The sequence below is a fragment of the Amblyraja radiata genome, chromosome 28 (assembly GCF_010909765.2).
Source record: "Amblyraja radiata isolate CabotCenter1 chromosome 28, sAmbRad1.1.pri, whole genome shotgun sequence".
Classification (NCBI taxonomy): domain Eukaryota; kingdom Metazoa; phylum Chordata; class Chondrichthyes; order Rajiformes; family Rajidae; genus Amblyraja; species Amblyraja radiata.
Window position 1 is genome coordinate 13133351 of NC_045983.1, and position 14579 is coordinate 13147929.

The 14579-nt window shown below is 44.7% G+C and overlaps 1 protein-coding gene across 5 annotated transcripts in view; it reads right to left on the minus strand.

Annotated features, from left to right (window-relative positions):
- Positions 1-14579, minus strand: part of bcas3 (BCAS3 microtubule associated cell migration factor) — a 692691-nt gene that overhangs the window by 625680 nt on the left and 52432 nt on the right. For all 5 annotated transcript variants that reach the window (XM_033045811.1, XM_033045815.1, XM_033045814.1 and 2 more), the window contains one exon: positions 10928-11009. In XM_033045811.1, coding sequence (XP_032901702.1) covers positions 10928-11009 — 82 coding nt within the window. The remainder of the gene's footprint in view (positions 1-10927; positions 11010-14579) is intronic.

Genomic DNA, 14579 nt, shown 5'->3' on the forward strand with positions numbered 1-14579 from the left:
AACTGTTGCGAACCTGGCCTGCCTGCATAAAGCAGGAAGGATCAAATTAACCTAATTAATGCCTATTTAGTCCAGCCTCAATAATCAGCAAAGTGATAGAAAATGTCATTGACAGTAGAATCAAGCAACACTTATTCGGTGATAACTTACTGATTAAAGCCCAGTTTAAGGTTTCATCAGGACAACTCTAGACATTATCACTCCTTTGATCCATCGAAACCTGGATGCCATGCGAGACCCATTCCCTAATGAAGACCAAGTCTAAAGTGTTCATGTCGGGTGATCACAACCTATACAGCTATGACCTTCACACATCAGGGATACCAAAAAAACAATTTGAGACCAAACTAAAGTCCCAGACTAACTGTACAGTACTTGTCAATTGCAGCAAGGCTTGCAAGCTATAATGGGTTACAAAGCAAAGTTAAACAGAATTAATGGCAACACACATCCTTTCCTTATGAACTTAATACATTATGAGCTTGTTTTGAACAGAAGATCAGTGGAATAAAGTAATCTGCCCCGAAAGCCTCAGGTGCACTTTTACTTTAGGCCACCAATACAAACGTCACACCGACTTACCCGAGTTAACCTGCGGCAAGCAAGTGGCCCAGATGGAGTCTCCAGCCATGTCCTCAGAACCTCTGCGGAGCAGCTGGCAGAAGTATTCACAGACATCTTTAATCTTTCCTATTCCAATTCGAGGTTCCCACCTGCCTTAACAAGATCAGTATCATCCCAATGATCCGAAAGAAAAACAAGGCAGCATTCCTTTGTGCCCTCAGTCTGAAGAAGGGTTTCGGCCTAAACGTTGCCTATTTCCTTCGCTCCATAGATGCTGCCTCACAGGCTGAGTTTCTCCAGCACGTTTGTCTACATTCCTATGTGACTGCCTCTCAGTGGCTTTGACATCTACTATCAAAAGGCTGGTCATGGCACACATCAACTCCAGCCTCTCATACAGCTGTGATCTACTGCAATTCACCTACCGCCACAATAGGTCCATTGCAGATGTCATCTTCCTGACACAACACTCATGCCTCGAACATCTAGATAACAATGACACCTATGTCAGATTCCTATTTATTAACTTCTGCCTTCAACACCATAATCTTAACCAAACAAATCTCTACAATCCAGAACCTAGGACTCAGTAGCCCCCTCTGCAACAGGATCCTCGACTTCCTGACCCATAAACTGCAATTAGTAACGATAGACGACAAATCATCCTCCATGATAAAACTCGACACAGATGCCAGGCTCAAAACTGCCGTTTGAGGTTTGAACCAGCTTTAAAAGGGCATCGATAATACAGTGCCCAAAAGGAGTAAGATTACATGCCTCAATGACGACCGACCAGTGGCACTAACATCAGTGGTGTTGAAGTGCTTTGAGAGGTTTGTTATGGTGCATATCATTTTCTTCCTTAGCAAGCACCTGGACTCACTTCAATTTGTCTACCACCACAATAGATCAATGAAGGATGTGATCAAATTGATTCTCCACTCTGCACTGGACCACTTGGGCAATAAAAACACTGTGTTCATAGACAACAGCTTGGCATTCAACAGCATGAGACCCTCCAAACTTGTAACCAAGCTCAGTGAACCAGTTTACCTGTATTTCTCCAAAGGTCTCCACCATTTTGTGGTGCAGAAGCTTGTGTGTCCGAGATCCAGAGACTTAAACCATCTGGAGCTGCACACCTAGCGGACTGTGCATGGTGGGCAGGTCAAGGGGGAGGTTCCTGACAAAACATGGCCCAAGAAGAAGACCTGAACGGTGAAACGGGTGGAGGATGGTGGCTGGCCAACGGATGGAGCACCACAAGAGCTGAAAAGGTGGAAGAAGGCTGTAGCAGGGAGATACTCCGAACCGTCATGGAACCCATGCTGTTGGAACTTTGTCTATCTTTGTCAAGGACCCCGAGGTGGCTGTTCATGTATCAGTCTCTCACATGAAAAGATGTCATGCACAAGTGTCCACCTGGACAGAAAGGACCCACCAAAAGGAATATCATACCCAAGTTCGAGTAATCACACATGATGATAATCACCAGCAGGATGACCACTAGCCCAAACAGAACAATATATTTGCAATATATGTCTGAAGAAGGGTCTCGACCCGAAACGTCACCTATTCCTTCGCTCCATAGATGCTGCCTCACCCGCTGAGTTTCTCCAGCATTTTTATCTATCTTAAATATATTTGCAATGGTTATATTCTCCAAGGATACTACAGTTGGCACAGAGTGAACGCCGTAGAACATCTGTAATCAGACGGCACCGAGTTGTGTAGCAGCCTTGTTAAATGTTACAATGTTAGCAGAACATCCTTTTAAATGGCATCTAAATGGAGAACATGATGCATTGTGTTCCTTGTACTTTTTGCTCATCAGTCATGCCCTTGAGATAGAAGAGACGGAGTATGCTGGAATCTTAAGCAAAAAACACACTGCTGGAGGAATTCAGCAGATCACAGCAGAATCCATGGAGGGAAATGGACAGCCGATGTTTCAGGTTAGGAGCTTTCTTGAGAATAATGAAGTAGATGGGAGGTAACTGGCAGAAAGATACTGTACGAGGACAAGACTTGTCTTGAGAGCTCCAATTTATATCTCAAAGACTTGAACTGTGTTTTGCACTACAAGCGACCCTGAAAATCAAACAGTGGAAATTTGAAAGAACAACAGAAAATGCTGGAAATATTAGGCAAATGAGCCAAACTGATGGAAAGTGAAAAAGAGTTATGGGCCTGTCCCACTTAGGCGATTTTTTAGGTGACTACAGGCTGTCACCACATGGTCGCCGGGGTGTCACCTGTATGGTCGTGAGTAGTCTATTCAGTCACCCAAAGAATCATAGCATCTTTCTGGTCGCCGCTGGATTTTAAACAAGTTGAAAAATTTTCGGGGACAGTCGGCAAAAGTGGGTTTGACGCCAATGAGCGTAGCTTGACTTCTCATGCCGTAAGTGCTGCCGTAGGTTGTCGCCGGTGCTGACTTCGTTTTTTTGGTTGTTAAAGTGATTTTTTAAATAAATTTATTATAGATAATTTCAAATTTTATGTGATAATATTTTTTAAGCACGGTTGTATGTTATTTATAATCTAATAATAAATCAAACTTTTCTTTTGTCAAAGTGATGATTCTTTATAGATTTATTATAGATAATTTCAAATTTAATGTGGTTATAATAATTTTGTATGCACTGTTGTATGTTCTTATCAACCTTTTTTTGGTGTTAACTTGTGTTTGGTTCAATATCAATAAAGGAAATGCTTGACATTTTGACGGCAAATTGATGTATGAAGATATTATATTTCAAAGTATTGTCTAATGGCATCACTTTCAAATATTTAAATTTCATCTACTTTGATCAATAAAACAAACGCAAACACCAGCATTGCACTGCATTAAAAAGCAAATTATTTTCATATATTTTGATCAATAAAACAAACATAAACACAAGCATTTTACTGCGTTGAAAATTAAACTCTTTTGGTAGGATGTGGGTGTCCCTAAAAGGGCCTTTTCTTGTGGTCTGTTGTGGACTCTCTTCCTGGAGTGGTGGACTTCTGTTTTTGGTATGGGCTGCTTGCTGCTGGTCTTCAGATCATGTCGTTCTGCCATGGTACACTGCCTAGTTCGGAGTTGTAGTAAGTGCAGAGATGGTCTCTCTGGTTCTTAGCTCTCTTGTTGCAGATGTTTCTTGGCAATCTCTCCAGTGCCACCATTGGTGCAGCCTGTCCTCCAGTTCTCCATGAGCCTGGTGTGATGTTGCCTGTCTGGTTGTCCACTCGGTCACCCTCCACCATGGCTGCTGTTGCTGCACGTCTGGTACGGATCACGTTGTGGAGGACACATGCTGCGTAGACAATGGTCTCCACATTCTTGGGCTCCTGCTCCATCGCAGTCAGCAAGCATCTGAATCTGCTGGTGAGGGTGCCGAAGGCGTTGTCCACGACCTTCCTAGCCCTGGACAGCCCGTAGTTGAAGATCCTCTGCTTCCTTGACATCTGCCTGTGAGGGTATGGCTTCATCATCCATGATGAGTGAGAAGGCATCATCAGCAACCAGTGTGTAGTGGATGCCAGGGTTGTCTTCTCCTGGCAGAGGTTCAGGGTCAGGAAAGCCTGCTCTTCCTTCTTCCAGTGCTTGCCCAAGGGAGGTCTCTCTCCGGATCCTACCATCTGCGACACTGCCAAGTGTGCCCACATCCACAAACAGGAGTTGTAGTTTGCATCCTCCACAGCTATGGGTACAAGGGACTGGAACTTCTTGTAGTTGAAGTACATTGAAGCTCCCTTGGGTGGACATCTGATGGCCACATGCTTGCCGTCCACTGCCCCTCATGTGTGCTGGAAGTTCCATCTGGCATCAAAGCCCTGCGCTACTCTCTTCCACTCATCTGGTGTATTAGGGCAGTCCATGACTTCATCTTCATAAGCATTGACGATGGCCTCACAGGTCTCGAGGACAACCTTGCTGATGGTGTTGTGGGCCACAAGAAATCTGTAGGAGAGGCTCTTGGTGGAGTCTCCTGATGCCAGGTAGCGGAGGATGATGGCTAGGTGCAGGCCTGGATCCGGTGGCTTCCTCATGAAGGTCTCCTTTTTCTCCAGGAGAGGGCCCATCTGTGTCTTCAGCTCAGGGGGGAGCCTGGTGAATTTTCTGAAGGCAGCCTCATCTTCTTGTTGGAGCACAACCACACAGACCTCTTTTTGGGCTTCTTCTTCCCCATTCTTCTTACATAGAAACATAGAAACATAGAAATTAGGTGCAGGAGTACGCCATTCGGCCCTTCGAGCCTGCACCGCCATTCAATATGATCATGGCTGATCATCCAACTCAGTATCCCGTACCTGCCTTCTCTCTGTCCTTCTGTCTTGCTGATCTATAAGCACGAGGGCTGCTGCAAGCAGCAGGGGTTCTTCTTCTTGAGAGACCAATGCCCTCTGATGTTGCTCCATGGGAGTCATGACACAGAATGATTGGAAACCCCACCCTACGACCCCTTTTATAGGAAAACAGGGTGATTCCATTGTTTTGGAGGCAAAAATGACGTGAATTGTCTTCAATTGTCACCGACAGGGTCGTAGCTTGTCGCGGGTGGACGTAGGTTGTTGTTGGTTGTCGTAGGTGACGTCGTAGCAGCTTGTCGTATGTAGACGCGTTCTAAGCCGCGATGATTGGGTCGCCATTTGTCGGGAGCTTGCCGTAGCATGACGTCGACTAGGTGGTAGGTTGTTGTAGCTTGTCGTAGACATTGTCATAGGGGGTCCAGTCACGGGTTTTTCGGCGACCTGCTACGACTATGAAAGTCGCCAGCAGTCGCCTAAAAAATTGTCCAAGTGGGACAGGCCGAGGTCAAAGACAATAGAAGACACCAACTGCTGAATGTTTCTGGTATTTTCTGTTTTTATAAATGATATCACTGGATGTGTACCTGACAGTGGGAAAACATTGTATGCATGAATGTAAATTACACATGAATGTGCCACTCTAATTTTACTGAAATTTATCACCAATTCAATTTCCATTGTGTAAAATTAATATTGGATCACAATTTTCTAGACAATACTTCCTTCAACATGCCTATGGTGACAACTTGAACCTAATAACTGGTAACATTAAGTTTTCTCTAACCAGTAAATGAAAAGAATAGAGCACCTTTCACAATCTCAAGACATTCCAAAAGAGCTGTGCAACCAATGAACTTTTGAAGTACAGTCGTTGTTATGATAATACAGGAGGAAGATAGAGGACCACCTGGACAGTAACAACAGCAGGCAGGTGTGGCAGGGGATCCAGTATCTCACCAACTACAAGACCAACCTTGGAGCTGCTGAAGGTGACGCCTCGTTGGCAGAGGAGCTGAACCTCTTCTTTGCTCGCTTTGAAGTGGAGCCACCCGAGACAGCCACATCACACCACATGGTCCACAGCAGCCTAACCCTCAAGATAGAGGAGCATGAGGTGAGGCGCACGCTGCGGGCCATCAATCCAAGGAAGGCTACTGGACCCGACGGCGTCTCTGGACGCGTGCTGAAGGACTGCGCTGACCAGCTGGCTGGAGTCTGTACGAGGATTTTCAACCAGTCTCTGGCCCAGTCCACTGTTCCACCCTGTCTGAAGTCCGCAACCATAGTCCCCTTGCCCAAAAAAACCCACATTTCCAGCCTCAACGACTACCGGCCAGTCGCACTCACACCAGTGGTGATGAAGTGTTTTGAAAAACTGGTCCGGGGTCACATCACATCACTCCTGCCCCGAAGCTTTGACCCCCACCAGTTTGCGTACAGAGCGAATAGATCTACAGAGGACGCTGTAGCCACAGCTCTCCATGCTGCACTGTCCCACCTGGAGCAGCGGGGGAGCTACGTGCGGATGCTCTTTGTGGACTACAGCTCTGCCTTTAATACCATCCTTCCCCACAAACTGGTGGACAAACTGGGGGACTTGGGACTTCCACACTCCACCTGCATGTGGATAAATAGCTTCCTGTCGGGTCGCAGCCAGAGTGTCAGAGTGGGCCATCACACATCCACGGCCCTCAGCCTCAGTACCGGCTCTCCACAGGGCTGCGTGCTGAGCCCCCTGCTCTGCACCATCTACACACATGACTGCACCCCCGCCCACCACAGCAACACCATTGTCAAATTTGCGGATGACACTACGGTGGTGGGACTCATCTCCGGGTGGGACGAGTACGCCTACCGGGATGAGGTGGAGCAGCTGACAGTGTGGTGTGGAGAAAATAACCTGCTCCTCAACACCTTAAAGACAAAGGAAATAATAATAGACTTCAGAAAGAATAAAACGGACATGGTACCATTAATTATCAGAGGGAACTGTGTGGAGAGGGTGGCGGATTTCCGCTTCCTGGGAATCCATATTGAGGAGGACCTGACGTGGAGCGTGAACACCTCTGCGCTGCTGAAAAAGGTCCAGCAGAGACTGCACTTCCTGAGGGTGCTCAGGAAGAATAACATCACTCAGAGACTGCTGCTGTCCTTTTATCGGTGCTCCATTGAGAGCATCCTAATATACTGTGTATGCGTATGGTACACCAGCTGCACAGCGGCTCAGAGGAAAGCGCTCCAGAGGGCCATTGACAACGCCCAGAGGATTGTCGGCTGCCCTCTCCTTACCTTGGAGGACTTACACAGTTCCCGCTGCATCAAAAAATCCCAGAGTATTATAAAGGACATTTCCCACCCCGGACACTCCCTGTTTGAACTGTTACCGTCAGGCAGACGGTACAGATCTACAAGGACAAGGACAAACAGACTAAAAAACAGTTTTTACCCCACTGCTATAAAGGCACTAAATGTAGCCGCCAAGGAACGCAGGGGCGATACATACTAAGAGACTGTGAAATCGACAGAAGGATGTAGGGCTGGGTGTTTATGCGTGCTATTTTTATGATATTTATTTTAGTTGTTTATCTTTTTTAAATATTTTACCTTGTATGTATCGTTAGCTTTTAGAAATGTTTGAATGGTGCACTGACTGGCTGACATTTTACAATTTCGTTGTACATGGTTCATGTTACAATGACAATAAAGAAACTATTCTATTCTATTCTATTCTATTCTATATTCTTATGATGTAGGGAATTACACAGCCAACTTGTCCACAGAGAAATCTCCCAGAAACACTAATTTGATAATAAGCAGGCAATTGTCTGGAAATTGGACTTCATTCATTTTTCATGCACTAAACATGTGTATAGCACGAAGGTCCAAATGCATTCCTTGAAAATTGGGCCAAAATATAGTAAAAGCAGCATGTAGAATCATGCAGTAAAAGAGGATATGTGCAGTATTTACAGTGCATTCAGAAAATATTCACACCTCTTCACTTTTTCCACATTTTGTTACGTTACAGCCTTAATCTAAAATGGATTAAATGCATTTTTTTAATCGTCAATCTACACACAATAATAAAAAAGCGAAAAACAGGTGTTTATAAATTTTTGCAAAGTAATTGAAACAAAAATGTGGAAAAGGTGAAGGGGTCTGAATACTTTCTGAATGCACTGTGTCAAGACCTGCATGTATTTCAGGCTTCATTGCTGCCCTGATCATTGCACATCAGATCATCAAGTGTAGCCTCAGAACAATTGGATAAAATATTGCAGTAAAAGTGAGATAAATCGCATGACAAGGTAAGGTATGGAAGAGGCATTCCCCAGTGCATCTTCCAGATCGTTGCCCACTCATTTAAACTATATTCAGGAAGACACAAAATGCTGGAGTAACTCAGCGGAACTGGCAGCATCTCTGGAGAGAAGGAATGGGTGACGTTTCAGGTCGAGACCCTTCTTCGACTTTCCCGACCCGAAACATCACCCATTCCTTCTCTCCAGAGATGCTGCCAGTCCCACTAAGTTACTCCAGCATTATGTGTCTACCTTCGATTTAAACCAGTATCTGCAGTTATTTCCTAAACTATATTCATACCTTTGTAGCCTCTTCATATCATCTTCACTACTTATTTGACCACTTAACTTTGGATCATCAAAAAATTCAGCAATCATTCCTTCCATGCCTTTATCTGGACCTTTCATGATTATTTCTTAATGTTCAAGCCCCGACTCTAATCCCTGCGGTACACCACTTCTAACATCTTGCCAAGCTGTAAAATACACACCTTTGCTTACCAGTTAGCAGTCACACATCTATACAAGCAATCTTGTTATATTCTATATCATGAGCTATAAACTTCTGCAATAAGCTCTGATGTGTCACCTTATCAAGAAGAAACTAAAAATCTAAGTATAGTACAGGACATGTACTGTTTCCCTTTATACACAGCACATGTTACTTCAAAGAACACCAATAAGTTGGTCAAAAGGGATCCCCCCTTAAAATAAAAGTTGACTTTCCTTGATTATCTTCAATGAAATCTGGAATATTTTAGAAAACTGAAACCAAAGCAATAATTATCTCAGCAGCCATTTCATTCAGAACCCTAGGATTAAATCCATCAGGACAGTGATCGCAGCACACACCAGATGTGAACCGAACCAGGAGACTGAATCATGAACAGAATGAAGACATGGATGAAGTTTCCATTATATTGACCATTGGTGATATTAATTAAGGCTGGCAAATGCCATGTACATACAAGGCATCAATATTAAAAGGGAGACACTTCCATTGAAGTCTCACGGCCAATCAAAGCAGAACATGCTTCTAGGTTCGACAAATACAATAGGTTGTGTACAAAAGGTCTGAGTTATGACTGTGGGGGAGGCCAAGCACTGTGTAATCACAATGTCATTAGTTGACTGCTCCAGGAAAATGTCAGGTGAATAACATTACAATCCATTTTATTAATTAATTTGATTACATCAAGTATCCAGAGCAATTCTCCGAAATGCATGATTTTATCCAGAAATAAATGCTTGCACAACCGACCCAGGATAAAAACAACAACACGGACGATGCATACATTGGTCTAATTTATAAGCTGATGTCCTTATGCTATTAACTGAGGAACAAACATCAGCAAAGACTCCTTCACAGTCATACTATAGGAATCTTTTACACTCACTAGAGATTTATTCTTTCATAGTCATAAAATACAGAAACAGGTCCTTCTGCAATGACATTCTTGCCAATTCACACTAACACCATTTGTCTGGATTAGATCCTTCAATATCTTGCCTATTTAAGTAACTGTCTAAATGTTTCTTCAATATAGTGATTAGATCTGATTCCACCTCATCCTCTGGCAGCAAGTTCCAAATATCAACCATTCCATGTATTAAAATAAGTTCCCCACAAAGCCCCTTACTCTCACCTCAAAACTATGCCTCTCATTTTTGATATTTCTACATGGAAAGAAGATTCTAACTATTGTGCCACATAATTATATTTACCTCTGCCAGATCAACCCTTGGTCTCTTTGCTCCAGGGAAAACAAGCTCTCCCCAAAACTAAAGTCCTCCAATCCAAACAGCAACCTAGTAAAGGGCCTGTCCCACTTGGCCATCATTTGAGCGTCAAGACGCATGTCGCGCGCGACGTGACACGCACGTGATGCCCGCATGGTGACATAGCCAGTGACGCGCGGTCGCGTGCGGCACCCCAGGATTTTGGTATGTACAAAATCTTTACGCACCATCTGCGTGACGCGCAAATGACGGCCAAGTGGGACAGGCCCATAAGTCTCCTCTGCACTTTCTCCAACACAACCACATCCTTCCTATAGTGTGGTGACCAGACTGCACAATATTCCAAGTACAATCTATCTGGTGCTTTGTAAAGTTGTATCACATCACCCAACATATACTTTCTCTGCCCCAACTAATTACCATATTCAACACCTTATTTCCACCCATATTGTTATTTTCAGGGAAGTATGGATTTGAACTACAAGGTTCCTTTGTTCATCAACATTCCTTAACACCCTACCATTTATTGCAATTCCTTCTATCTCTATTTTACTTCCCAAAATGAATCACCTCACATTTGTTGGGATTAAATTCCACCTGCCAACACCCCACCCAACTTCCCAATTAATCGATCCAGCAGTAGCCTTGCACAACATTCCTCGTTACCCATAACACCAACAACTTTGAAGTCATCCTCAAACTTTATGAATCATACCTCCTACATTCACATCCAAGTTATTAATATTAATCACAAACAACAGATGTCCCAGCCACAGACTTCCAAACAGAAAAGCATCCTTCCACAACTACTTTCTGCCTTTATCATCAAGCCAGTTTTAGATCCAATTACCCAGCTTGTCCCATAGCAATATCAGCTAGTTCACCACATTCATAGTACTGTATAAGGATGTTTCTGAATTCAGGTCCCTGGAGTTGACCAGAAACCACAATTTTCTGACTATCAGGTACGTGTTTGTCAATATTCACAATTGAGAACTACCAAACCAATTTTCAATACTTACATGTCTGTGGTGCAGGCAGGACTCTTGCTGTCCGGATGGGACCATTACGGATAGAATACAGCTCCTGAGCCTCACCACTCATCTAAAAAGAGAATCAATAGCAAAATGAAAATTTCCAAATAACATTCACACATTTTTTCCATTATTTTCATGAATATCAGCAGTCAATCTGTTGTGAGCATAATTTGTGTATTTAAACAGTTGCTACAGACCTGATCCAATTATTTATTTCTAGGGTATGCTCTTATCCTAGGTACTCGCACCATAGAGTCATAGAGTCAAAGAACCATAGAGCATGGACAAAGACCTTTGGCCCAATGGTCTAAGAAGTATTTCATACTTCAGGAAGTCCTCAGTGGAATGGTTAGGCACGCAGAAACTCAATATAGAGAAAGGTGAGGTTAGACATTGACGAGGGGAAACAAAGTAAAATACATTCAAATTGTCCAGCACAAAGATATACAGTGCTGAGAGATTTTGGAGGGCATAGTCACAGATGCAGGTAAATAAATTGACCAAAAACAAAATACAATCCCAATTTTTAATGGATTGATAATCAACAGTCAAGTCAAAAACAGAATGGGAATAAATGTGTCATTTTCAAGCTAAAGGGATGTATTCAATGGAGTGCCCCAGGGATAGGCTGTTGGCTATTTACATGAATATCCTTAGGGGCCAGTCATTTAAAACAGAGGTCTGCAGAAATTTCTTCTCGCAGAGGGTTGTGAATCTCTGCAATTCTCTGCCCCACCGGATTATCGGATATATTTAAGTTAGAGATAAATTAATATTTGAAGCATCAAGGAACTGAGGGCAAGGGAGAATTAGCACAGAAGAGCCGAGGCCAGCATGGATTACCCACGATGGTATTGAATTGCTTGGTGAGACCAAGCGCAGGCTCGGCGATTGTTTCTCTGAACACCTCCGCTCAGTCCGCCTAAACCTACCTGATCGCCCAATTGCTAAACACTTTAACTCCCCCTCCCATTCCCACATCACAATCACAGTCACAATAATACTTTATTAGCCAAGTATATTTTGCAACATATGAGGATTTCATTTTCCAATTCAGTCATCATACAAATAAAAAGCAACGGAACACACAAAACACATTTTAACATAAACATCCATCACAGAGACTCCTCCACATTCCTCTCTGTGATGGAAGGCGAAAGAAAGTTCAATCTCTTCTCTTTGCGCTCCCGCGGTCAGGACCTCGTGCCCTCTGTTGACGGGATGATCTTGACTCCCATAGCCGGGGCCTCTGCGTCGAGGCGATCAGTTCCTGCATCGGGGAGGGGGGAGGGGGGGGGTAATGTCAGCTCCCCTGCCTCGGATGATCGAAACCCCACGTCGGGGCTGATCGAACCTTCCGCGACGTTGGAGCTCCCGACATCCACGGCCTCTCCCAAGAGTGCGAGCTCCCGATGTAAAGACTGTTGGAGCGATCCTAGGCAAGGGATCGACTCCGACGCGTCCACGTCCCGCGATGGGGCCCAAGGTCAATCCTAGGAGACCTCCAGCTCCATCGATGGTAGGCCGCAGAGTGACTGGAGAATGCCATTCGAAAATTAATCGCAACTCCAGCAAGGTAAGAAACTGAAAAAAAAGTTTCCCCCTCCCCCTCTGCCTCCCCCCCCCCTACCCCCCACATTAAACAAACTGGAGAACATTTACACAAACTTTGAACATACACTAAAAATTAAAAAAAGACAAAAATACAAACAGACTGTTGGCGGGGCTGCCAATCATAAGTCGACCCTGGTGGTTGACCTTTCTGTACTGGGCCTCCTCCATTGTCAGAGTGAGGCCCAGTGCAAAACAGCACCTTATATTTCGCTTGGGCAGCTTACACCCCATCGGTATGAATATTGACTTCTTTAACTTCAAGTAACCCTTGCTCTCTTTCTCTCTCTCTCTCTCCATCCCTCCCCCTTCCCGGTTCTCCGACTAGTGTGATTGTCCCTGATTACATTTTATCTGTTTGCTTTGTTGTTAACTTCTCCTAGCTATCAATGATCTATTCTAGATTTTCCTTGATCTCCACCCCCTTTGATGTCTCGTTCTCACAACTTACACTTCCTTATCTCTGTATCGCCCCTCCCCCTCCTCCTCCCCGACACTCTGAAGAAATATCTCAACCCGAAACATCACCCATTCCATCTCTCCAGAGATGCTGCCTGTAACGCTGAGTTACTCCAGCATTTTGTGTCTATCTTCGGTCTAAAGCAACATCTGCAGTTCCTTCCCATACATGGTATTGAATGGATGGGCAGACTTGAGGTGCTGAGTGGCCTACTCCTGCTGCTATTTTCTTGCATTTTTCGACTTATCAAATCTCCAAATCAGAACACCGTATGTTGAATCCTCACTCAAATGGATAATTTAGCATTTTGCTTCAGTGCAGGAATGAATGAATGAAGGAATATTTCCCCGTGGGAAGTGTTATCCTTCAGCTTAAATGTTCAAGTAGATTTTTCGAATCCCATGGTATGTTTGAAAGAGCACAGTTTTTTCTTAGTGTCCAGAAACAGTCAACAGCACCAAAATCAGATTAACTTGTCACAGATCTTATTGCTGGTTGTACAATCCTTCAGTGGGTTGTGCTGCGTTAATGTACATAACTGCAGCCACTGATTTGCAAAAAAAAGCACTGAATGCCAGGTGTGTTTAGAGTTGTTTTCTATCAAGTATAATGGGTGCCATATTTTACTTCTGATAAAGATAATTCACGTCTGGAGATAACATAAGCGTTTGTTAGATCATCCGCAAGTGCCGGCACCTCCCTAGCTGATGACCTGAACTCCTTTTACGCTCGTTTCGAGAGGGGCAACACCACTCCAGGTCTGCCGACTATCGACAATACCGCCAGCGGGCTGGCTACCGAAGCTGAAGGGAGGAATGTGCACACATTCTCGCTGTCCGAGCACGACGTGAGGAGGGCTCTGACACGGGTGAACACGAGAAAAGCAGCAGGCCCCGATGGCATCTCGGGGCGAGTACTCAAGTCCTGTGCTACCCAGCTAGCTCCAGTGCTCACTACATTATTCAACCTCTCACTGGACAAGTCCGTGGTCCCTGCCTGCTTCAAAAAATCTATCATTGTACCGGTACCTAAAAATGCCTCCCCAGCCTGTCTGAATGACTACCGTCCGGTGGCCCTTACCTCGGTAGTCATGAAATGTTTTGAGAGGCTGGTGAAGAAACGCATCTGCGCCTTCCTCCCTCGGAACATGGACCCGTTGCAGTTCGCATACCGTCCGAACAGATCCACGGACGATGCGGTCTCCCAGGTCTTGCACACCGCTCTCTCCCATCTGGACAGCCAGAAGGAGGGCTATGTGAGGATGCTGTTCATAGACTACAGTTCAGCCTTCAACACGATAGTCCCCACCAGACTGGCCGGGAAGCTAATGGAATTGGGGCTCAACACCTCCCTGTGTGCCTGGGTCCTGGACTTTCTCACCGCCAGGCCCCAGGTAGTCAAGATGGGAGGGAATACATCGAAGTCCCTCACCCTGAGCACAGGATCGCCCCAGGGTTGCATCCTCAGCCCCCTATTGTACTCCCTGTACACACATGACTGTGTGGCTAGGTTCAGCTCCAACTCATTAATTAAGTTTGCTGATGACACTGTGGTGGTGGGCCTGAT